Source organism: Balearica regulorum, chromosome 6 (assembly GCF_011004875.1).
Source record: "Balearica regulorum gibbericeps isolate bBalReg1 chromosome 6, bBalReg1.pri, whole genome shotgun sequence".
Lineage (NCBI taxonomy): Eukaryota > Metazoa > Chordata > Aves > Gruiformes > Gruidae > Balearica > Balearica regulorum.
The window spans coordinates 38,356,420-38,383,157 of NC_046189.1; the positions used below are offsets into that span (position 1 = coordinate 38,356,420).

The 26,738-nt window shown below is 37.5% G+C and overlaps 1 protein-coding gene across 2 annotated transcripts in view; it reads left to right on the forward strand.

The window, feature by feature from the left end:
- Positions 1–26,738, forward strand: part of ARHGAP15 (Rho GTPase activating protein 15) — a 333,201-nt gene that overhangs the window by 45,722 nt on the left and 260,741 nt on the right. For both annotated transcript variants that reach the window (XM_075757250.1, XM_075757251.1), the window contains 4 exons: positions 3,020–3,094; positions 6,919–6,980; positions 10,855–10,942; positions 16,981–17,070. In XM_075757250.1, the coding sequence (XP_075613365.1) occupies positions 3,020–3,094; positions 6,919–6,980; positions 10,855–10,942; positions 16,981–17,070 (315 nt within the window). The remainder of the gene's footprint in view (positions 1–3,019; positions 3,095–6,918; positions 6,981–10,854; positions 10,943–16,980; positions 17,071–26,738) is intronic.

A 26,738-nucleotide genomic window follows, 5' to 3' on the forward strand; every position in this document is an offset into this window, starting at 1 on the left:
TCATCATACCCTGGGAGGTGAGGTAGAGGACTTGTGACAGATATTATTTAGGTTTTTCTTCAGTTTATTAGGGTAATCGAATGGAGCTATAGAGTAAAAAAAAAATAATAAAAATCTCTATACATTTCCTTTATGGTCTATTAAAATCTGATTGAAAGAATGAAAATAATTGAGCCTACACTTCCCTGTGAATATTTTGGTACACCACTGAAAATTGTGAGCGTATTGGGACATGAATATATTGACTACTGTCACGCAGGTTCTGCTAAGAACCTTTTGACAGTGAACTGACTATATCGTGAAGACAGTGATACGACTAACTCGTTCAGCAGTATTTGCAAAATATATTTAAGACCAAATTTGAATAAGGCCTGCTGGAATTTTATAAAATCAGTCTTAATGAATATATCGCCTCTGCTGAATTTTTTTCAAACTGTTTTGATTAATTATTTTTAAAGTTCTATTTCTAAACCAAGAGGTTGGTAGAAATGAGTAAGAACTTTGTTGAAGTTTCCATTAATTCCATTTGTAAGCCAAATATTTGGGGTGTTTTTCCAGAAGAGCTTGATCTTGGCTTATATAGCTGTGGATTTTGGTTGCATTTCTGTAACTAGATTCAGATTTTGGAGCTTCAGGACTTTCTTGTGTAAGATTTCTTATTGATGGACTACAAAGTAATGTAATTTATTTTTATCCTATAAGAGAAACAACTTTTTAGCATAAGTATCACATTAAATAACCAGGTAAAATGTGTCTTCTGTGTAGTTTTCCTTAACATTTATGCTTTGTGTACAGCGAAGGGGTTTTTAAAGCATGTAGTATCATCCGTAACTGGAATTTATTTTTTTTTCTCCTTTCATATTTCCTGGAAATCTTACTGTTGTCTTTTTATTACACTACCACTAATAATTTGCTAGTACTACAAAAATAGTACTTTTTACTATCTCCTTTCTTCATTTGGTTGTGGATGGATTTAGTGCTTCTGATATATTCTTTTTTAGCATGTATCAAACGTGAGCATTTCTTTTGCTAATGCTCTGATGGCTGAACCAAAGACCAGACCGAAAGCTCTGATCGGTGCTGTACGCTCCACAAAGTCGCATGTAGGACCCCCAACAGACACGTATGATTCCTGGAGAGAGCGGCTGAATGTTAAAATAGGTTCTCTGGAGTAGTGGTGTGTCTTGTTATTTAATTTGGATGAGTGAAGAATATGTTTTAGGAAGCATCACTGGGCAATATGCTCTGTTGTATGTTAAGGAATAATTAGAATGGGGGATCTGAGTGAGAAAGACTTTCTATGATCTAGACCTGAATAGTTTAGTTATACGTCTTGAGCACTATAGAACCTTCAGAGTTGTTGAACAGTAAAGATAGGAAAAGATAAATTGAATCAATTTATTTTGAATTTATATACATGCCTCTGCCTGCATTAATATTAAGTTGCATCCAAAATCTAAATAGAAAGACTGTAATCTTAGAAGTTCTCTCAATAACATCAGCAAATCATTCTTGTTTACCCTACATGCTAATAAAACAGGAACATGACACTCCTGAAAACAAGATTGCAAAATACAGAAAATGTGGTCTGACATTTTTTTTCTCCCCAAAGGAGAGACTGCCACTAACTAAAGTATTTCTTATGAAAGCTCGATTGCTTAAGATGCAGAATATTAAGAGAGAAAAACACTTTAGGACACAGCCATGTCACCAGCTGTTACTCACCCTTAATGAAATTGTTAAGTGATATTCTTCATAAATAGGTCAGAGAAACTTTTGAATTGTGAAGAATGTTTTATCTCTTTCTTTGAAATGTCTGTATTAAATTTAGAACTGGTAATTCATTAAGCTCATTAGCTCTGACTAGGAGAGTAGAGCACTATCTAGGATATAGATTTCAAGGCTTAAAAATGTTAGTGCTTACAAATAAACATGAAAGCAATGTGTGGAGAAAAAATATGGGATCATAATATGTTTAACTGTTTTTTGAGCGTGGCCCTCTGGATTAATTAAGAACATTTTCTATATTCAGACACTTGAATATAAACAGAATACATTATGATTTTTGGTTAACTCTGTTTCAATAGGGAAAAAGAGAATGCATTATGATGAATACAGTGGAAACTAGTTGAGACTATATTTTTGTTGTTTGCTTTTTGGCTTCAGTTAAAAGGGAAGTTAATCACTGAATTTTACAGGATCCCAACTCCAAATTATATTAATATTGATTTACATTGAATTTAAACAGTAAAAGTTTTTAATATATATGCACACACTTTGGAGTGACCAGTTCTTTGTTGCAGATTTTTGAGGAAGTAAAATGTTACTGAGCTCTGCCAAATGCTTGATTTGTGATGAATCTTTTATTTAGTCTTAATAATTTCTGATATAATGCAATAATTTTCCAGAGTTAAGTCACAGATAGTTATACTGGCTTTCTAGAAAAGAGGGAACTGGAGGAAATCAAGGACTCAGTACTTGGGAACAATTGTAGAATCAGAGTCCAGTATTGCTGTAGCCTTCCAGGCATGGAGATGTTAGAAATAGCCTTTAAAGCAGTTTAAAGGATAAATTACGTGCCTGTTCCCAATTATTTTCTAGTTTCTTCATTGACTTGCTTTATGGCCTTGAGGTTTTAATTAGCACTTTTCCCATTTCTGTAAAATGGGTTTAAGAGCACCTAACCAGTTAAGCAATTTCTGAGATTCTGGATGGAATCACAATTTAAAATGACTATTATTAATTGGTTAATTTTTAGGTAAATTTGCCAATGTGACATCACAAAGAAACACATTTATACCAGAGATGTTTAGAGTTTAGTAGCTGTACATTTCAAACACACACAGCTCAGAGGAACATCATTTTCACAGAAATGCAATACTGAAAGAAACCAGGTTTCCAAAGCTCCATCCAATCATGTTGTGCGTACCCGGTAGTTACATTTGTTGGTCCATCTTTACCTGTGTATATTTGAATCCTTTCTGAATTTAAATATTTTCTTTCTTTTTTTTTTTTTTAGGTAAATCGTCATAGAAGAAATCATTCCCAACATAACTTAACGCTCGCAGACATCATTAGTACACAGGACCACACGGTAAGCAATTGCTTTATAGAACTGATAAATCATGCTTGTTGTTTTAAATGTTTATAATGTAAATGTTACACATGCTTTACTAAAGAAAAAATACATGAGTCTTTGGATGCCTGAAGATGTTAAGGGATTTGAGGGACTTTGATTAATCAATAAAAAAGAATAATTTTAGAAGGTACAAAGCAATTTATAGAGCTTGACTTTGCTGTTAATTCAGTTGTGCTAGACTGATGTTTCATCAGTAGTAATACTTGGTATAAAGGAACGTGACCATGTCTTTGTCCTGTCTTTGCACATATAAAGGTGTTTTTAATATCAATATCATTTTTTATAAGTAAAAGTGATCATGAAATTTAACAGCATTTTCCTTGACATTAAAAGAATCTAGGGGGAATGAGAAGCATAGAGGTTTTTCTATTAAAAGAAAATGAATATGCAAATACAGATTCATCAAAGAAATGTTGGTATCAGTGGTACTTTTACCTACACAAACTTTTCAGAATTAGGTAGGTTCAGCAGCTTTGAATTCTTCTAATTAAGAAAATTATAGAACCTATATGTGATATAGTGAAATTTACTTTTCCTTATGGTTTTTAATACTGTTAGTTCATGAGAGTCTTTTTATTATTATTTAGAAAATCAAATATTTAGACATACGTACTCTCATCTTTAATATTCTTCTAAAAAGCAAATTTAAAAAACCCCACACATACACACAAACACCCACACAATATTTTATTTTTTTTTGTTATTTTTTTTTATTTCTATGCTAATTCTTCAGGGCATTTTGGGTCATTTTCTAACCTTCCATATGGTGAAAAGGTGCAGGAAGGGCAGCAGCTTAACAACAAATGATGATATTTATTGAGACAGAAACAACAGAGTATATTGGTAGGATATATTTGGTATTCTTTTTAATGTAATATCATCCATTTGCAGAAGTATTGTAAGTTGATCCTGAGCTGTCTTGGAAGAATTTTCTTGAAAAGAAGTAGAACAGAGAAGGGGATGTTAACAGAGGTTAAACAAGGGGAATATAGCACCCTAAACAGAGGTGTTAGCAAGTATTGGGGTCATCCTAGAAATCTTTTTCTTTTTCTTTGCAGTAAAGTTTTTTTGTAATTCCATAACTGCCATTTATACTAATTACAGAGAAAACTGTGCACATTATCAATTAATGAAGACTATGCTATTTTTTTTTAAAGACAGCACCTGTACCAATTCAGTTAAAGCAATATATATAAAAGTTACTTTGCTTAGCACTGAGACGTCTCATATTAACAGAAGACCTTGTATTTGTTTGTGCTGTTCAATTCTGAGCTGTTTAATTTATAACGAATGGGAGATTTGAGCTACGTAATTTAAATCAGGATATTTTATGAGCCCAACATTTGTTAGTGGATTTGATATTCTAACTCAAGACAATTATAAGGAAAATATGGTAGAGCAGGCGACATTTCCATCTAGAAGCACATCCAATTTTTAACTTCAGAAAATCTGAGAATAGAGGTGATTCAAATCTGATGTTGAAAAATCGTATTTGCCTTTACTTTTGGATTGGTTAAAATAACAGTTTGGGAACGGTGCTTGGTAAACTTTGAAAGCATGAGAATTTGGGTCTGATTCAGAGGAGCAATCAACAGCTTGAATGGTTAGCCAATGCTCCTCCCAATTTCTGTTTCCAGATGGATAGAAATATTAAAAAGAATAACCTTTCTCATATGTTATTTGGCATCTCTGGCCCTGGCCAAGCACCAGAAGTTTTATGCTGCAGAAATGAAGGGTTAGAAGGGGAAGAAAAATATTGAAAGATGTAAAATAAGTTTGATTTAAAAAAAAAAAAAGTAGGTGGAGATGGAGATTAAGTCTTATTTTAGCTCTAATAATTCACCCATCCATCACTAGATAAATAGTGACATGACTCTGTACAATAATCCCTACATACTTTCTCTCTGGGTTTTCTATGGCAATGATATGCATGACAGGAATTTGCATGAGATAAGTACAAATTATAGAAAATGCACACGCTAATCCTCATGTACCCATTTGAGAATGTCATCTAAATCATTGTCTGCAGATCTACAAACCTTTTCATAGGTACAAACAGCTACGTACACAGTATATATATCATTATGTGCTGTATACCAGCAACAGATAAAATCTGTGGAAATAGTTAAATGTATTACATTATGAATATAATGATATTTTGTATAATCAAAATAACAGCTATGCCTGATTTTAAAATTCTTATGTTGCATGTTAAAGCATGTTTTATTGATATTTAATGTCTTTTCAGACAGCAAATTCTATTGAAAACGTTACAAAATCGCCTTGTGACACAATTTATTATAAAGACCATGTGGAGTTACTAATATCCCAGTCAGGCACTGACTCAGTAGTATTTGAAAGGAAAACCAGACCCACTCTAAATCACGATTTTCCTTTTTTTCCCATTAATGACACAGTTGGGACATCCTTAGCAAATTAGATCTGATGAGATGGCAGGTCAATAGGTTTGGCTGAAGACCAGTCATCTTGTTTTGTTTGGTTTTGAACTTTTAAATATAAATTTACATAGCCCCCCAAAAAACCCCTCTCCCAAATCGTATGTCACAGCTATACAAGGGATGTTTCAGCAGATCACCGAGAACCAAGTGTCTGCGAGGACCTCTGGCTTAAGGAAAGTATGCTCAGAGATGTGGAGGAGCACAAATGAAGAGGGAGAAGTGAAAACAAAAGAGCAAGCCTAGGACTTGCTTCTAATATGCCAAAACTCAAGCGCAGCGTTGGTACCCTACAACCAGAGTTGCCACCTCACGCGTAGCGGCAGAGTCCTTACCCTGTTCTGACGCCACAGAAAAGGGACGAGGTTTCAGTAACAGCACTAGCAGAGTATGGGATCTACAAAGGTGGTATCAGGTCGCTAATATCACATACTGCTTTCTATAGGTAATAGCCAAGGGCTTTGCCAATTTGGGTGTACTTTGGACCATCCACAACACAGCTGTGCTTTCCCTTGTTTATAACTCTAGTTTCAGATCGTATGTCGAGCATTGACAGAATCGCTCAATTTGGTTTTCCGCATCGTACTATGAGATCATTTAGTTCAGCTGGAAACTTGAAGACAAGTTCTCCCTGCCTGTGGATGCACACACTCCAGTGAAGTGTGACCTTCTAAGAGCTGTGAGGGGTGGGCGAACCCCTCAAAACCAGAGCTCATCCGAAAGGCAGCACCACTTAAAAGCGTGACGTTTTAGCATCTTGCATGAACCTTTATTTAGTGCTAACTCAAAGCAAAACGTGGCACCTATGCAGACAATGTAACTTTTCCTGTTGTACAGATAGTTAATGTTTTCTGACATGGTTACTCCTAAACATGACTCTCCTTAGAATGAGGAAGCAAGAGTCTTGTACAGAAGTATGGTGTGTCCCTCATACCTATTAATGAAACATGGACTCCTGCAACTCGTTATATGAACCATACCTTGACAGAATTTATTTGCAATATATTTTCGATTCATTTTTTACTTATAGCTAGAATCTTTGCTTACATTAAAATACATTTCTTTTAAATCAATTAATAGAATATTATTGGGGGTTTTTTCAAGGTTAATTCTGTCTACTAATTGACTTTAAATGTTTGCAAATTTTCAGAAGAACTGAATGTATTGGGGAAAAAATTAGGTGACTAAACTAAGAATTAGTGCTAAAATGCCCCCACACTAGATTAGCTGGATGTAGACTCCTATGCATGTACTAAGCAATTAATTCATATGAATAAATGATAGCGTTATGACATGTTTTTTTTCTTTTTTTCTTTCTTGCAGGTGGTGGAGAAAGAAGGATATCTTCTAAAAGCTAAAATAGCAGATGGTGGCAAGAAATTAAGGTATTGTATGTGAATGTTACAGAACTTAGCAGCTGCAAATTTCAGATCTGATGCATGTTTAAGTAAATAGCTAGTATTGCTGCTAATAGCCAAACTACGATTGTTTCAGTATTAAGCCAATGTATGATTACACTCCCAGAAACCAAGTGACAGCAGCTAACGGGCTCATTGCACACAACGACCATGTGGCAATGTTAGCGTCTATACTATATATATATATTATACGCATATTAAGGACAACCTTAAGGCACCAGCCAAACCAATAATATAGTTTCCAGTGGGCAAATTTTAAGTGCTGAGTGCGTGCTTGAGGGGTCAAGGATGGGATGTAGGAATCCACCATGTGGTGATGGCACAGACATGCCAAGGCAAGATTATCAAAAATGTCAGCACTTACTTAGCACTGATTGTGTTAAAAGTAATGTCAATATTAATGGTGCCTTTTATGGAAGGATTTGCTATAGTTTGTGGTATTTAGATGCCTGTAAAGGAGTAGCAGTGATGCGACCAGCTCTGTACGTTACCAGTGATAATAGGAGTAATGTGAAATATTACATTTTCTGTCTGGAGAAAGGAGCCAAGTAATAAGTTCTCATACTCATATAGTGCTAAACCATAAGGATCCTAGAAATGCTCATTGGAAAGTGAGTCTGGAGGTCACCCAGTCTGATCTCTCACTTCCAGCAAGAATATTATCAATGCTTGGCCAAGCCTGCTGCAGCTGAGTGCCATCACAGACTGGAATAACTCGCATTTTGGGAAAAGGCGTTGAAGCTGGTAATACTCTATCCCTCACTTTGGGCACTGGCAGAGGCTTCTGCAAAGCATACATCACGTGCGAACAAACCCAGACGAGGGAGTTTTACCTTCCCAGCGCATCGGGTGCCCTCAGCCCAAAGCATCTCCGTGGCTTGGCACCGAGCGCCGGCTCGGCGCGGGCATGGGAGGAAGCAGCGTAACTCGGCCACTTGTATTTCTAAATAGCCCTGAACGGTATCGTATTTTTAAATAGCCTCAGAGATTGTGAGCACGGCTGAAGCTATAACGTGCTGCCATCAGGTGTTCGTTTGACAGAATGCAAATGCAGCCGCAGCGCTCGGGGTTCCTTTGCAGCCCCCACGAGTCGGGTGGCACCTCGCAGGGGCTCTCCGGCATCGGCTCTCCACCGCGGCTTTAACCTATAGACGAATTCACGCAATATCCTCGTTAATTCTAGCTGGGTCTTCTCTGCATACTGATACTTACGGGTCTTTACAGAAAGAGGATGGGTAGTGGGGATTCACCGACTCCGCGTACAGTTTGTCTGACGACTCCTTTCGCTTACCTGAACTTGCTGTTCGGTGGCTGGAAGTGGCTTCTTGAATTATGCTGGTGCCACACAAAAATTAGAATATTGTGAGCTGACTTTTCTAAAAAGCTTGAAAACCTTAGGTCACTGCGTGTATCCTATGAAATACAATGTGAGACCATCTGTAGAGAGACCAATATCTCTTAAAACGTTTTTATTTTTGTCTTTTTTTTTTTTTTTTTTTTTAAAAAGGATGTCTTTACAGACAATCTGATAGAAAGCTTGTCTAGTTTAAATACCTTTTAACTTTAGGTCACAAAAACAATGAAGCTTTGATTATTAAATGACACAATTGTAGAATAAAAGGACTGGAGAATTTAGGGGAAAAAAAATCTTACAGGGAATATAGTGAAATTCAGTTGTATTCTTATAGCTTCTACAATTTCTATAGTCTCCTACAAAACCACTAAATTTTCTTATCCCTCATGGAATTAAAACATTCTCCCCTTAAAATCCAGAATGAAACTTAGATAAAACATCTTGATATATTTTAAGAAATACTTATCATTGATTTTTTTTTTTTTTAGTTCTTTATTGTTGACTTCTTATTTCAAAGCCATAAATAGAACTGCATTTTTTTATTATTTTTTTTTTTCTTTTGAATGAGACCCATGTGAAAATGAAATATTTTCAAATCTTGGCAAACTTCTCAGTTTGATCAGAAATTTGAATATTTTAAGATTGCATGCAAGTCTGGGACCTCAAAAGGGAATTGCTGTTTTTCATTTCTCAGCTAGAAAAACTTGCCCCACAAATGGGGGCAGCAAGTAGCACTCTGGCTAGTAGAAGTGGCCATGACACAGAAATGTTCCTCTCTATAGCTAATGTCAAGCATTTGGTGTAAGTTGGGTACTGAATCTAAGCTGTGTCCCAAGGGTTTTAATCCTTTGGTAATCCATATTTATCCAGGATATCAGACTCATAGGAAAATCTGTTTAAACAGGCACATAGCATGCTTGGCCACTTAGTCCCCTGTGCACTTACAAGACCTTTTTTTGAGTAGAAAAAAAATAAAAGAGAAAATGGAAAAGAACTTGTTGTGTTGGTAAGTTGTACTTACCAATAGACAACTTGTATTCACTACCTTGGTGGTGATTCTCAGCCATAGCACTAGTTTCCTACAGATACATTAAAAAATAATTAGCTGAGTTTGAAGTGTTCCTAATGCCAATATGCACAATCCACAGCTACCACCACAGTTCATATTAGCTGAGGATACAGCTTTATAGCGGTAATAAATTTAGCTGAAAATCTCAATGCGACTTACAGACATTTTCCTTTTCTGTGAAAATACTTGCCAGTGATGGTCAGGTACTTTCCTAAAACTCTACTGTTTCTTTCTCTTTCTCAATATCTCCATCTCTTTTTTTTCCCCCATTAACATGGCATTAAAAAAATGCATTTCTATTCTCTTTGGATGTGTTCACCTCCTTCGCAGAGACTTTCTTTCACTATTGCCTCTTGTTGGCCGTATTTTAGGGACAATCATTAGATCATGCCTACAGTGAAGCAAGTGCAAGTTCCTCTCATAGTGTCAGTGGCATCAGGGCTTCGTCTGTAATATCGGTTATGCTTCTTAAGCTGATGACTGAACATATTGAACAGGAAAGTCACGAATAGAAAAACTGCCTGTTGTTGTGCCTGATGGGCAGTTCGATGGGACATTGAGTGCAGCAGAGCTTTGAGATGGATCTGGAAGTGAACATCACGAAGAAGACAGAGAGGCTTTTAAACTCGGCAAAGCCAGGTTTTGCTAGAATTAAAAAAATGAGCGTGTTTAAGTTACTTAGGAATATTTAAATAGAGAAAGCTCAAAGGGACTAGGGAAGGCAGAAGAGAGAGGAAAAAACGTTTCTAACAGCCCCTCCTTTTTAACGCACTACAGCATACGCATGAAACAGCCTGTTTGTCACGTGCTTTTTCAGGTTTGTTCTAAAATATTCAGATTTGTGATCTGCGTTCAAATAAAGAAAATAGTGGGCTTATGAGTATTTTTGTAAATATCAGATGTTACGACCCCTAAATTGGAGAGTCAAACTTGAGCCTTTCATCTAAAAATAGTTTTCTATCAGACCAGATATACTTGATTGTGAGTATGCAGTGGTTTGAAGCATCACATTATAGGTAATATATATAATAGCATTTTCTTCTGAGTTGAATCTTATGTTACGGGAAGAGCACCAGCTATTGGAGTCCTCTAAGTATATGGGAATTTTAAGCATGTGTGAATAATCCCACTGTTTTCCTGTGGTTAAGGCACCATGGTGGAAAAGGAACATAGATAGGCTTTAAAACATGAATGAGGAGAAATAAAGCCTTCAAGCTTTGTTGGGCCATATTCAGGTGTAATTAGGATGATGTAACTCCATCAATATTGGTGGAAGTGCATTGCTGATATTGACTTTAGACCATTTTTGTTTCTCAAACGAAATAATTAAAGATCAAGTCTACAAATGCGGAACCTTTTACCTCCTGCTTATGTGCCTTGCTAATTTTTCCTTTTTAAAATGTTATTTTATTTTTAAGGAAAAACTGGTCCACATCCTGGATTGTTCTCACAGCTCGGAAAATGGAATTCTACAAAGAATCCAAGCAGCCGGCGCTGGCCAACCTGGTAGGCAATCAACCATCCAATATCCTTGGCTTCCTAGCAACTGTTACATTAGTATAAAAAGTTTGGTGTCTACGTAAGACAAATTCAGACTGAGCTGGCAACCTTCAAATGGTTCAGAACAGCTGAAGGAATATGCCTTGATAAACTTTTAATCAGACATAGTGTGTAAGAAGAAATAGGACGTAGCATGTCCTTTATTAAGAGGTGCATTTTGAGAATAATTGCAAAGTGAGACAAATGGTGAGTAACTATCTGGTAATGTGAAGGTAACACTTTAAATTAAGGTGCCATTTATAAATGCTTTACTCTTATTTATGAAAATGATCACTAAATGCAGCTACTTCCTCAAATAATGTATTATAAAGTATGTTATAAAATGCATTAGTAATAAATGCTTAACAGATGATGCGATGAGAATCTGTTGCAAAGGATATTGTGAGACGTAAATTGTATTAAACCATGTATGTGCATCTTTAATACATGAATTTAAGTTGTTATCTACCATCCTATAAAGTGGCTTATACATTAATAAATAATAATAAATTATTTATAAATGGCACCTTAATATAGGGTGTTACCAAAGCAGAAAACATTTTAAGTTAGTAAGGTGATTTTTTATCGTAGTATAAATGTGACATCTACCATATCCCGCTAACCTTCCTGAATATTTCTATGACTCCGTCTAATGCAGCTAATGGAATTTCTGTAGCCTGTAGTTACTACAAAGTGAAATTTGCAGTACCTTTTTATTGTGCCCCAAGGAAAGACCACCGATCTTAGTCTTCAGAGATGTGACAGCTACGTTGCGCAAGCAATAACAGCACGTCTCCCTTCAGTGCTAGTTACTGCTGCGTTTGAGCCTACGAACCTAAATGTGGGCAACAAAAAGGGAATTTGGTAAATGCGTGACACTGTGGGCAGTGAAGGGACAGGTTTGACAAAGCCCCGTTGTGAAAGGCTCTCAAGGCTTGATCAAACCTGCCAAATCTCATTGGTATGATGGGTGGCCACAAAGGTGCTCTCTTTGGCAGGAGTCACATACAATAAGCTGTTTTTTTTAATGTGGCAGGTGATACAAACCTTTGCTTCTCTATGTTCTTGATCTATCAATGCCAATTGCCATAAAATCAGCTTTAAAAATCACCTTTTCATGCCTTGCTTTTTTGGAAAGAAGATGAGGGTCGCAGAAAAATAAAAACAGATGAAACAATAAAAGCAAGTAAAGGATGAAATCTGGTACTTTCTCCTTGTGCCAGTACAGCTGGAAAATACTATTTTTCTGAAGCATGAAAACAGCATACTTTGAATTAATATTTTTTTCTGAATTGTTTGTTTTCCTTAAGGTCGAATTAGATGTTATTTTAAAAAAAACAACTCTCAGGTGAACTTATTAAAACTGATCTTATAATTTACTACTTTTTTTACACTTCTACCTGCTGCTACTTCTCTCTTTGCAAGCACTTACCCAAATCTCAGGAATAAATGGACCTGTGAAAATTCAACACAAAGGAGACTTGCTCTGGAACTCCTCCACGGTGTTAAAATTCCCATTGGCTGTTTAAGGATTTAGATATTAAAGTAGACTTGCCTGGACAATATGACTCTGGCCCAGGTCTCAATCTGTTTACCTCAAAAAATTAAGGTGTATTATGAGAAAGGATCTTCTGAGAAGTCAGTCCCTTTCTCTGAAGTTTCACTTCATCCCCAGTGCTTACAAGGTGGTGAGATAATATCTACTGCCTCCTGTGTTAGGAAGAACATAGACATATTGATCCCATATTTTGGTCATGATGGGGAAAATAAAAGTGGGATTTTCTTTACCCCATGTCAGATCTCAACACTGGGGCTGTGAACTCAGCGTTCGCTAGGTGAGAAAAAGCTGTTAAAGTTACATTTTCTGTCTATTGCCTATGACTTATATGCAATGGTAAATAAAAGAAAGGAGTAAAGCTTGAAAACAAGAAGAGCTGTCAGTATTCAAAATCTTATAACCCGGTTTCCTAAACGCAAATTTTACACATGCAAAAAAGCTAAACTGGCATGTTGATCTCATCTGATAAAGCAAATGTAATGCTTATTCCCTTTGTAAACCATTTAACCAGATATAATTTTGATAGTGGAAAGGAAATAATACAAAACGGCTTCATTGGAAATAATTTGTTTACTGATTTTACTTTTTTCCTCAGCTGTAGTTTACTTTGGAAAAAGAGGAACTCAACCATTAATTAAATAATGTAATAGAGGCAATGTTCATTCACGATAGTATGACTTACAACAAAGCGTTTTTATTGTTAGGAGGAAAATGATGTGACTTAACAAAAAGATTAATGTTCCTTTGTATTATAAAGATATTAATTCATTAATAATTAATTATTAAATACTGTACATGAAGTGAAAATTTAGAATAAGAGAGCATCATTATAAGAGGAATGATATTTCACAACAAAGGCAACAGGAGAGAGGGAAATAACAGCACGTTCTAATCATACCTTTTTTTCTGATTATAGGATAACATTTAGAGATAATTTGAAATTATATTTACCAAAATATTTAATAGTATCTTAATGCCAAGAACTAGTAATAGTAAAAGGATTTTTTGTTTTTTCCTTTGTACAATTGTAGATGCAGGACTCGCTATAACAATTTTCCTATTGATTTGCATGGAAAAGACTGGGATCCATAGCTTGTTGGTGAAGCTAGGGACAATATCTGGTATTATTATTAGTAATAGAGCAGAACAATTAAAGCACACAGAGGAGAGATTCAGAAAATGAGCTTGTTTACAAATATTACTGAAAATGCAAGTTTGCATCCCATGTAGCTAAATCATTATCTTTTGCTGCTGCCTTGGTCATTTGTGGTCATGGTTTTGATACACTTTTTTTAAGCATTTATATGACTTGCTTTTTATTTTAAATTAAGGACATTGTGATCTAAACGGATCACAGCTCCATTCTTTCTCACCAGCGTTAAATTCTATTATCAGTTGGTCTTTCTGACCAAGAAAAAGTAGTCTGTTTATTCCCTGAGATAGTTTATTCAACAGAGGTTATTTTAACCTCAGGTTATTAGCCCATCTGCAAAGTAATTTAGTGAGTGAAAATGCTGCTGAAATCCATATTCGTGTTTAGGAAGATTTCATTGTAGCAGACACTTGTATCAATTTACAGCATAACCCCCTCCAACAACAGTGATATAACATAATTGCTCTGACTGCAAAACACAAAGCAAGGACGCGGAGTGCTCAGGCTTTCCCGGTAACCTTAACTTCTCTCTTGCAGTGTCTCTGGGTAGCGCATAAACTGGAAAGCAAACTACGCAACAGGACAAGGTTTAGGCCAGAATGAATTTTAAGACAATTTTCCTGGGGTCCTGAGGGATTTAAGCAGGGCTCCCCAGGTGCAGAAGAAGGGCCGATGTGCACGATGGACAGTTTCAAGTTTGATAGATGCGAATGGTTTTGCATGCAGTTTCCATCAGAAGCTTCACGTACCATGCCGTACGCATGAGTCTTGTATGGTGTGCATAGACACCTCATATCCCGTTGTGGGCAGAATTGCTAAATTCTCCAAAAGAGAAGTTTTCCAGTTGATTATTGTGCATAGCAGAAGGGTGTTCATCTTTCCAACGCCGTGAGCTTGCATCCCATCCTTTCCGGAAAGGGAGATGCACATACTTATCCTTTTCTTCTGCTTATTACAAAATCAGAGCTCCAGATTACTACAACAACAAAATTAAACTGTGTGTGCACTGAGTGCACAGAGGAGTCCAAGTTCTGCTGCTGCATACATTTTTGTACAATCATAGGATTTTACCATCTCTAAGTTCTATACGAGGTCATTATTCCACCTTCCTGCAAAACTTCCCTGGGCTTTCCATTGTTTTTTTTTCTCACTTCAGTGTGAAATGCCATGGCAGTTTTCCTGAGGAAAATATTCTGTAGCCCAGTATCCTTCACTATCAAGAAACTATTTCCTGTTTCTTTGTCTACATTTTAATCTCTTCTTTTCATCTCGTCATGCGTTTCCAAAATTTCTCAACCTTTTCTGTGGGTGGAATAAAGCTGCCCTTCTTTGTTACGGTATTTTCAGACTCAAACTATCCTTTTGAGTAATTTTTTCAAAGCAAGCAAGTTGCGCCACTTGGACAAGGCTGTGTTGCGTGTTCGTGATGGGTTACAGAGCTGCCTGCTCTGTGCAAGCGCAGACCTGGTCGTTGCACGGAGTCCTGGGCAGAAAACTTCCCTGGTGTCTCTCCTGGCCAAGGAGAGTGATCCAGCCAAAAGAGACACTATAGACCTATTTTTAAAAGTATTGTTCTGGAATACCAAAAGCTCAATTTCATCTCCCCCCCCCCCCCCCCCCCCCCCCCCCCATATTCCAATATTTCTTTGTGCTAATAGGTTGGTGTTTGCTTTTGTTTCAGCTTTGCCACCTTTGCCATGCAAATATTAACTGATTAAATTTCACAACTTTTTTGTAAAATCAACTATCACTACTATAGTTTTGATCTGTTATTAAAATTCAGAAAGATTAAGTTCTTGTCAGAGGCCAGGCAGGAAGTCTGAGGCAGAGTCAAAAAAAAAAAAAAAAAAAAAAAAAATCCAAACTCTGCTCTTCCAGTGGTTTAGCCACAAGAACATCCTTCTGTTTTGAATAACATATTTCTTTTCTTTTAAAAAAAATATTAAAAATTAAAAAGGAACAAAGACACACAGGACTGTCAGTTTTAGAGGAGCTGAACCATGGTGGTTTTATGGTTTGGCAAACGGAGAACATAATTACAACTCCAGTACTGAAAACTGCCAGAGACTCTGGCTGCAAGTTACTTGACCAGGGTTTCTTACTCTGCTTCTTTTAACCTAAATAGGTCCTTTTCTACCCATCTCAAAAGCACCCTGGAGAGCGTATTTTTTTTTTATCCTTTAATAACAACATCAGAGAAATTCAGCGAGCAATCTTTGGAAAGCTGATTGTACGGTTGATGGACTGGCCACTTCTATTAAGTCTGTTTTCTTTATCACCAATGCCATTTTGAAGGTAAAATGGCTTAAGAACAAAAGAGCAAAAAAGATTCATCAAGCTCATTAAGTTCTGTGGATATTACTCCATATCTTACCCAAAAGGGACTTATTAATGCTTTATACTGTTAACAGTAGTATTTTTATTGTTGTCTGGGATGTGCAGTAACCTAATCTACAAAGGCTACCCGAAACTCTAAGGGCTTTGCCAGAACTGCTGCAGAGGCAGAGTCCCTGGAGAAGGAGCTTGGATGGCAAACAAGGATTATTGTGCTTTACACCAACTCCCAGCAACGTAAATGATACAGGCAAACAAATCTGCTCTTTGAATTATTTGCATCCATACGGAGGAGCTGGGGAGGCAGGGCTGTGTCACGCTGGGATGCACGGGCTGACAATGTGAAGGAGCAAATTGTGTGGAGCTACTCTAGTGTTGAGATCTTTCTGGGTGTCACAGATGCCCGGGAAGCCTCTTCTCTTTTTTTTTTTTTTTTTTTTCTTTTTTTTTTTTTTGAGCTAGAAATGATAATTTGTTTGGAGAAAGGAGATAGCTTGTCTTACAGATACGATGTATGGTCTTGTGTACTTTCTGTCCTTTCCAGGTGCATTAGTTTAAATTTGCATTTGGAAAAGCCACAAAACTTTACCTTTAAACCCAATGGCTTTTCAAGCGGTTTTGCAAAGTAAGCATTTAAAATATCTGGTCAATGTGTACGCATTTGTGTTTTGATCTATTGTATGTTATATCAGGCTGAGTTTTTTTTAAACTATCTAATTATTTTAAAAATATTATGTATCTAGTATAAGAACCTTATTTCTGAGTTAAGACGCCTCAGGAGTGGTTATTTAATGATACCAGGGAATAATGAACTCTTTTCAGCAATACCAGAAGCTGTGCTACAGTAATCTGTCACTTGAACTTGATCTATTCTTGTTTTATCTGATAACTGTCCCCATTTGTGAAAAGTTGGGCCATATTCATGGTTGGGTTGTTTGTTTGGTTTTTTTTTCTTTCCAGAAACCAGGATATAAACCTGAGTGTGTGGATTTGTGTGGTGCTCGCATTGAGTGGACCTCAGAGAAATCCAGCAGAAAGAACGTCTTTCAGGTAAGAGGCAAAAACATGTTTTTCATTGCTCATTTGAGTATAAACTCTGTTAAGAGGTAGGTTTTATTTCCTTGGGTTTAATAACTAGAGACTGATATAATACAGCGTTTTTCCTACCAGTACAGGAGTGTAACATTTTATCAAGCATCAGTTTACTGTTTTTCTAAGAGAAGGATTTCTGATGACTGAGTCGCCTAAACACTTGAGAACCTGTTGATTTATTGATTAATGCTCTCTATTCGATTTGTTTTTAAAACTTAGTAGGTAATTGCTTTGGGTTCAGGCCTAGAATCTTGACCTAAAGGACTTCCCTAAACACAACTTCTTCAAACTGCTTATACAAGCATTGCTCCAACACAGTGCGGTTACTCTGTTTATTTTTATTGCTGTTCAGGGTACTCAGACGGTGATGACCCAGGTTCATTTCTGGAAGGGGAGGATTTTAAAAGCTTGCCTCTGTCAGGGCCAGCATAGAAGGACGTGTATTTCTCATAGGACTATTCTTCATTGATGGAAAATAATATTATTTAATTACTTCATCTAAATCCCATTGAATTGAAAGGGAGGATCAAGGCCCAAGAAGATGAAAGGACGAGAAAAGCATTACTGCAAGGTTAACATTCCAGGATCAAGGGGCTAAAATAGTTTATTGCAACATCTTCAGGTTTTGGACATAATCCAGGTCCCATGAATATCAGTAGAAATTGGGGGTTTTTGTTTCACTAAAAGTTCCAAAAAGCCACATTTAAAATATTGTTCTCTATGAACTGAGTTGTTTCCCAGAGTTCTAACATTAAGAGTTTTTAACGATGCAAACAATAATGGGAGGAGAGACGCAGAAGGGAACATGTCAGGGTCAGGATACTGTTAGTTACCAGATAGTCCTTTGGCACCATCACGCATGAAACATGCTGGAGGAACCAACTGTGCCTAAGTCTGAGGTTTGAGGAAAAAAACCTACCACACACACACAAAAAAAAAACAACCCTGAGGGACTGTACATGGCTGCTTGAAAATAAACCTCTTTGGGTCAACTGGGTGTTACAGAGACTTTTTAAAGCTTTTTCTTTCTTTTTTTTTTTTTTCCCTAGACATCTTTCTAAAGTGCATTGAATATTTAGAAATATTCCTCCTCTTCAAGACAGTGAGACTTATGCTCTATACCCCCAACATCCTTCAGGTTGTCTTGAGACAACACTTGGAGCTTTGTCATTTCCTAGGTATTTTTAGAATAAATATTTTGGTTTTGCTGTCAATCTTCAGCTTTTTCACTTGGAATGTGATTAAGTATAACCTTAGCCTTCGCTCCTGCAACCCCCTGAGCACACTGACAGGTCTTCTGAGCTTCTAGGGTTTATTTCTCATTTTGCAGTAAGCAAAATTTCTATTTGGAAATGCATATTAGAGTGGTGATTCATTGCAGCTAATACATTTCCAATGTAAAGACAAATGAAGCTCTGTTATTGATTTACCAAACTGGTTGTACAAAGACTTTGCAACGCGTTTTCTTCTCACTTCTGTTCGCGTGAGGGGCAACTCCACTGAATCAGAATAATGTGAGAAAGGAAACTCATGCACTACTGTTTGAACCCATTAAAATGTGTCTTCATCAAGCCAATAAGTGAGTGGGAGAGACATTAAGAAGTAAAAGCATGGGAGGAAGGACATATGTTAAGACACATTTTGAAAAGGGATGGAGCATTGTTTAGACAGAGAGCTACAAGAAGATTATGCCAGATGGTAGGAGCGAAAGAGGAGAAGGCTTTGGCATCAGTAGTGGTGACATTTTGGGAAAGGAAAGGACTGAACGAGACTGGTGCTACATGAGCAGATAGAGTGGGAAGGGGACTAGAGAGAGAGTGAAGATTTATGAGATAGTCTGGAGCGAATCCAAGGCCAGTTCAAAAGCGGAGAGGTCAGTTTGTACCTGGGTATGGAATATTTCAGGAAACACTTCTGATGATCTACTTATCCCACGCGGGTGGGAATCAGATGGATAATATATGTCTACTTATTCAAATGAAAAGAACATGGGTGATTTCTTTAATTTTTTTTTTTTTTTGTGACCTAAATATAGTTACATTGCATTGCTATTTGATTAAATACATTAGCTGCCTAACTCTGAAATGATCAGAAATAAGTATGGTTGTATCTTCTTCAAAGCGTGGCAACAAAGCATAGTTGGTGGGGTTTTGTTTCATTACTTTCTGAATAATAAAACGTTCTTTTCTGATTCAAACAGAGCAATGGTTACTTTCTGCTAATGTGTCTTACTAGGAGTAGATGCAGAATTTTGAGTTTGATTTAGCCTGGGTGCTCAATTTGAGTTCATGAATTATAGATTAGAAATAGAAAATGACTATTGAGATTTTGGTTTGAAGAAAAAGAAGGAAATCTTGAATTTAAAATCTAAGCATATGACAGTTAATGGATGGTAACAAGAAGATGGAGTATAGGAGTATCATAAAGAAAACTAATTGGAAACATGATCGATGCAGGGGGAAAAAAAGAGGAAACTGCAAGTAAATGATATTCAGGCAGGAAGATTTGGGTTTCTGGTCTTGATCATGAGGTTTTCAGCAGTGTTACTCTACTTATTTTAATTGAGCTACTCCCTGTTTAACAGGATAAGTCTGATCTGTCTCTCACACTATCCAATTTGTGCATGCAATATATTTCTGTTCTTGGTGAACATAGTATGTGGGGTTTTTTTTTTCAAGTTTTCCTTAATAGTAACTGAAGAGATGTACATCTTAAAATACAACCTTCTGATTTTCCTTCATTTATTTTATTGATGATATAGACAGCACCAAGGAAAAGAACTGGTTAGAAACAGCTTCACATGGTGTGGGGAAACGTAGCAGTTTGCAGTGAGATACCGTGCTGTTTGTTCTTGCTGGCTGAATGACGTGATACACTAGGTCTTCATCAGAGGAGTGGTGAATAAAAGAAGATTTATGTTCAAATCACATGCTTTAAATATTTCTGCTAAGTGCTAGTTTGCTCTTTGGTGTTTAGCCTGAAATTTAAAGCACTGAGGATTAAAAGGATTACAACATAATCTTAAATAATCCTAAGTGTCATTTACAGAGAGATGGTTGTAATAACTAAATAAAACCATGTTAAGGGATGGCAGTGTTGTCAGTCAGCAACTGGAAAAGAAACAGCTCCTATGTCACTCTGCCGTTCTCCTATTTCCTTTATTTGGCTTAGTTTGATATTGGGTAGGTGCATTTTGATGGGGGTTATCAGAAAAAAAAAAAACAAAAAACCAACAAACAAAAAAAACCCCAAAAAAACCACCACGTTGGGTTGCTTTTCCGTCAGTACTAACGTGGCTGCTGAGGCACCAGTAACTAGGTTAGCTTATGGATTTTTCTCAATATTCAATGTCTTCTAGTAAAGTTTTCAACAGTAGTTTATTCTTTCCACTGCTTTACTCCTCCTCTACTCCAAGTTAAGCAGCCCTTTTAATTTCAAATTCAGCCCAGGCGTCATGGAAGACGTGATCTTGACCTCTGGCCTCATAATTCTGGAGCTTCATTAGCACAAAGTCTTGTGGCTGTAGACTATTTCCTTGAAGAGGTTTTGGAAGATTCCTCTCAGATCATTCAAAGAAGAAAAGCAAAAATAGGAGAGGGGTGAAAAGTGCAAAAAAAGGTCACGAGCAGCATACTTATGAACTGGTGAAGCTGCTTTGTTCTCTTAATAGCACTATTCATTTAACTAACAGACTTTTTTTAGTGATATTTTTTCCCTGTTTACCAAGATCATTTTTTAGGAAGGTTTCCTATGAAGAATTTGTCGAGTTTGATGCCCTGGCTCTTGCCACAGATCTGGTGTGATACTGGTTTTTGTTTCAATACACTGCAGCTGGAAGGGGTTACTCGTTCATACGCAAATAAGAATTGTAAGTGTATCTCACAAATAGAGAAATCTGTGTAAGACACACAGTATTTCAACAGTGAGACAGCTGAAAGTACAACTGTACCTATGTGTAATATGAAAGAATTTATCTTGCAGCTGTTTCATATATAATAACATTTACGGCGCTGATCTGGGGTAACTCCCTTGTCCTTGAAGCTATCCAGCTTTGTCCAAGAGCATAATCTGAACGATAAGCTATTTTGTTCTACATACTGTAGGATCAGTATAGTATCTGGATGCCTCCCAGGAATGTTTTAAGTCACCGCTTTTTGCCATGGGAGGGATCATTTTCTTTTCCATGATCTCTCTAGAGGAAGCACTGAGAATGCAACGTGGAGGGGCTTGGGCTGGGATTGGTATTTGGATTTCTTTGTGGTTTTAAATATAAATGCTCTATAGAGGAGGCAAATCTAAAAAAGCCACCTTGTGCTCAGATGGATATGAAGCTTCTGGTGGTCCTTAGCAGCAGCTGAAGCATGTTCCCCATCCCAGACCTGCCCTGGAGAAAGTGCTGTTTCCTGAGAGGGCTCTTCCCTGCAGCTCCTACGAGGTGTGCAGTAATTAGTGCTGGCTTCGAATTAGATACGTGTTAGATGGACCTGTTGTGATTTTTAAAACATCTGTATGGCATTTTGTTCACTTCTGGAGGTTACTGCTGTGATTGTGGTTTAACTTCTATCCCAGAGACCTGAATATATTATTGCTTAATTAAAAGACTTAGCCGCATCACACAGTTATTTCATGGTGACAACAAGAGGTTCTTTAAATAATAAACCTATTAGTTTTAAAAAAAGAAATAGCCTTAATCATCGTCTTGGAGATGTTCAAGTGTATGTTTTTACATAAGAAGTACTTAGTTTTTAGTGGTGTAAGTGGGAGATCTTGAACACAGCAACATGGAATGGTCTCTGCCTTGTGTTTCTGCTTCTCTCTTCCAACTGCCTTGTTAGTGACCTTACCAGCAAAGCCCCTGCCAAAATATTCAGTAAAACCTAACTGACGGATGCAGAAAATCTTCTGACCTCTCCATATATCAGCTGTTTTCTTTTGTAACCTAAATATAACAAGACCTGTGAATGCATTTTTTTCTTGAATTTAGTGTTTGTTTGTTTTTCTAATTTCGAAAGTCACATAATACATACTGTATTTGACAGAAAATGCGGACTCAGAGCTGTGGATGGTGGACACTTTAAATATACAGCATTTCTACTGATTTCAGGATCTGGGACCTGACTCTTAGTCTACTTCTATGGTAGTGCGGCTCTGTGGATATTTTTGGAATAACTTCTGATTTACATCTGTTGAAAAATAAGCTCTTTATTACTTGTCCTACTATCTTTTCATTTCTTTTAAACCAGAAGCTACAAATGAAACCATGCTTTCTTTAGTTTATTCTCTTACTTGGGTCCCCAAATTTTATGAGGTGTCAAGCAGTTCAGATCACCACATTTGCTTTTGGAATCTGCTATTATAGAAATGCTCTTAGTGTGCAAAACTGGGCAGGATCTTATCCAAGTAATGGCAGTAGAGCTGTGTTTTCACTGCGTATCTGTAGGCCAAATTTTTATTGTCGATTAAAAAGGAAATGTAAGAGAGAGTGAGTACATAGTGTAAGAAGAAAAATACCCTTGACTGTAGGGAAAGTTTGGCAGAAAATATAAAATTGCATGCAATATGCATTCTAAACATTATACAATTAAGAAATCACTTTGCCTTCTAAAGACTTAACATGACGTTTTAAGGTGATAAAGAGGAGAGGTATTTAGAGATGCTTGGTTATTTTTTGTGTTGCGCGTATGAAAAGCGTAGATTTAATCATAACCGCTTTACCTGTGTTGGCAGTAGCTGCTCCTGAGACCCAAGGAGATGTCCCTGGTTATTAAAGAGCACAGTAGGTAGAAGCACTAGCTGAGAAAGAAAAAGATCCTCATCTAAGCCAGAATAACCAAGAGCCTGGTAAGTGGGGCACTCGTGTAAGCAGGGATGCGCAGTTCCACCCTTGTTCCAGAAGTGGTGGGTGAGCAATGGTGAGGCTTTAACCATCCTGGGGAAATGAGTGTGCTCACCTTCGCTCACCACTGCTTCCCTCTTAGATTTGATGTTACTCACAGTAGCCCAAAGACAGTATATTAAGAGCGAAATGAAATTTGGGTTGCCTTGTAAACCTGGACAGAGAAATGCATGATGTGATTCATGTTTTAAGGAACGCCAGGTAATAAAGCCAGTTTTCCCCCAAAAAAATGTGATGGAGAGACGTATCTCATTACTCCTGTGACACAAGCAGTGACGGCAAAGCTTTACACCTAATGGCAGGAACACACAAACTGTAAGGCCTTGGATTTCATACATATAGGACCAGTGGCACCTTAAAGAAAATGAGAAAACTTTTTCAGAACATGTACTAACATTTCTGTACTTTGTTTCAAACTACATACAGTTTGAAAATAGGGTATCAGCAGGAAGACTCTCAACCACGGTGTGCGTTTAAAGGGTTTGGGAAACTGAGCCTTCAACCTCTATAACAGAATTTCAAGGAACCTCTCTCTATGTTCGACCTCTATAATAGATTTTCAAGTGGTTAAAGGAACAGTAACTTTATTCATAAAACTGACAAGCTGAGCAGTTTAAGGTGGAGCTGCTCAAAGTTACAGCTAATGTGTTTCTCTCTTTCTGTGGTTCCTGTGTTTGGGGTAACACAAAATCCTCAGTGGCGTCAGCAAAGGCCTCATGTACCTTGTGACTACGAAATCAGGACAGTAAGGGGGTTTTATATGTTAAAAAAAAAACTAAAAAAATTTCCTAGTCACTATTTTACCGATAATGTGAAAAAGTTATTACTTTTCAGAAATGAAGTCCACTCCTGATAAGCAATGTTTTGTCATACCTGGCTGCTTGAAGTACGATTCAAAATTCTCAACAAAAATTTAGTTGATTTTGTAGCTAAATATCATCTTAGCTAGAGAGTTCCTATTTCCCAATTATTGTCCTATGAAAAATTTCATAAAAATTTCACTGTGTTGGAGGAAAAAAAAAAAAATCACTTGAGAGGGTAACTTCAACAACTCATGGAGGTCTTGAAAAGGCTGGAGAGTCAGGATGAGGAAAGGGCTGCTACGGGCATGGTGCCGTGGTGATGCTGCCCGCAGCGCTGCGGGTCATCTCTGCTGTGGTACCCGCTGCGGGCCATCAAACATCGGGGCAACCAGCTCCTGTAGGACACCAGAGCTTGGGCTCTCACTAAACCCCAGGGAAATCCAAAACCAAACTGAAAAGCGAGTTTTCTGTGAAGATCAGGCTGATTTAAAAACCCCACAACCCATATTGGCCGGATCTGACCTTATGAGTACATAGATGTCTGCCTGCTAAAAATGATTATTATAATAGCTCGCTGCACTTTTCTAAGAGTTTTTTGACGGACGTAAGTGCTGATATGTGAGTGACTGTGAGAGGTATGAGTGTCTGTGTGTGCTCATACACATGTGCTTCTTAAGAAATTATGTGAATCGCTTAGCTTTTGACAGCTCCGCTGCAGCTTTCAGAAGTGCAGATGTTATTTGTCCATCAGAAAAGAAAATATTTATTTCAAGCCACAGGCATATTCTGCGTTGCAAAAATAAAACGTAACAGCAGTTAATGCTTAATGTGCATGTGAAATAATTTTGTCAGGGACAAGCACGACTGAGCATAAGGGCCTGGACAAATACGTGAGTGCACAAGGAGCACCTTGTGCCTTGGATAATGCCGAACCTTACGAAAAAGCAATCTGGGCAGCTTACCCATAAGCAAAGCGCGACAGCGGAGCTGCTTATTTTTCCATCGTTTTTCGGCTGAATTCCCGGAGCGTTGTATTGCCTGTTTTGTCTTTTGGGTTTTGTGTTTTGGTTTTGTGTTTTGTTTTGTGGTTTGGTTTTTTTTTTTTTCTTCTTTTTACAGCTGAAGAAGCGAGTCGCGTTTTGCGGCTCGCATGCGAAATGGCAGTGGGCTGCAGCCTCTTGCTGCATTATTCATAAACATATTGCTGCCATCTCGTGGGCAGCGCACGAGCCGGCGCGGGCAGCGTTGCGGGCAACGTTGCGGGCAGCAAACGAGGCAGGGGCTGGCCAGTGCCACCGGGGTTATGCCTTTCCCCGGGGACAACCAGGTCTGCAGAGGACAGGGTGCAGGTCGCTTGGCACCCACCATCACGACAGGGAGCGGTTTTTCAGCATCTTTCGGCAAAAATCAATGCCTGGCCGAAGAGTTTATACTATTAACGTTTATTTTAGCTGGTTGCTAAATGAGGTAATGTCTGCTTTTAGGAAGGAATAGTGCTGCTGTAAACGTGTGTTGTCTAAATTATGCATGTGGTCGTAGTTTTATGTTTTAAAATGGTGATTCTCTTCTGATCAGCGGGGCTGATAGGGAAAGGGTAAATAGCTTCATAAGGACGGGCTGGTTCAAGATAAAGCACGTAATGAGAATTATCGCTACAGATAGCCAGTTTGGTGAACTCGATACAAGCCCAGGGTGCTCTGACGTGAGGCCTTTGGTGCTCTGCTGTATACTCGTAAAATGGGGAAAAACGGTATTTTCATAGCCCTAGCAATCGACAGCTGAGAGGGAGCACAGAAATGGAAAAGGAGCTGGCTTTCCTGATTCTTTAGTACTTCAAGCTTTTGTGATTCTCCGGAGTGAAAACAGCTAAATTAATTTAAAAGCGTTATGATTTTTGCAGCCTTCTTAATGTAAGTTAATATTAAAAAAAAAAAAATGTCTTGATACATGCCCAAACATTGCACACGTTCCCTTAATTTATCAAACTCTTGAAAAAACAAAGAGAAAAATGAATCCTAAATGAACTCACTCAGAGATAATCAAATCTGACTTGTTTACATGTTTGGTGCTGGTATTTCTGTATTCAGCCACTACATTTTTTAAAATCTTGGCGAAGTCACTTTACTCCATTTTTGTGTTTCTCTTTAATGAGCGAGGCAGATATTTAAAGTTGGCTGGGCACGGCGAGCCTTGGCTGTCCTCTCTCTGAAAGGCAGCACCTCGCATTTGTGTGCAAAGGGATGCCAGACGATATGGTAGGGATTCACTTTTTTTTTTTTTTTTGTGTGTGTGTGTGCATGTAGGCGTGATTTCTACATTCTTTGGGGAGAGGATGGGTTTGGATGTTTCAAGGTGTTAAATGGACAATGGCAGGCAATTTGAATGCGAGGGGGAAAATGCAAATAGTGTCCTGCCCTCTCTTTTAGATAATACACCTCTCGGTTTTCGGCAGGGCAGTTGTTCTGAGGCTGTGATTCATGGACCACTAATGGGATGGGGAGACTTTTTGAAATGGTAATACAAGCGTAGTCAGCCTGAGAAGACATTTAAGGTAGTTCCCAGATGGTACAAATGAAAGGGAAAACCCAGACGAACATTTTCCACAAGGGACCCGGGCTTTTCAAACCTCCTCCTCAAGTTTATTGATTTTTGAGGATGCACCTCCAGTTGATCCCATTTATAGCGCATTTTTATGTGGATTATGAGAGTCGTTAAAAACTTGAGTTTGAGTTCAGGGGCTGAATTTCTTGAATTCTCGTGTGGTGTTTTGTTTTGCGGTTTGTTTTTTTTTTTAATTTTAGTTTGTTTTGGTTTTTTTTTTTATTTTTCCTTTCATTGCATTTTTTCTGATTTGGGATGAATAAATTCCAAGGAATTTCATATAATTACATCTGCAATTGCATCTGTAAAGCAGAGTGATCCAAGAA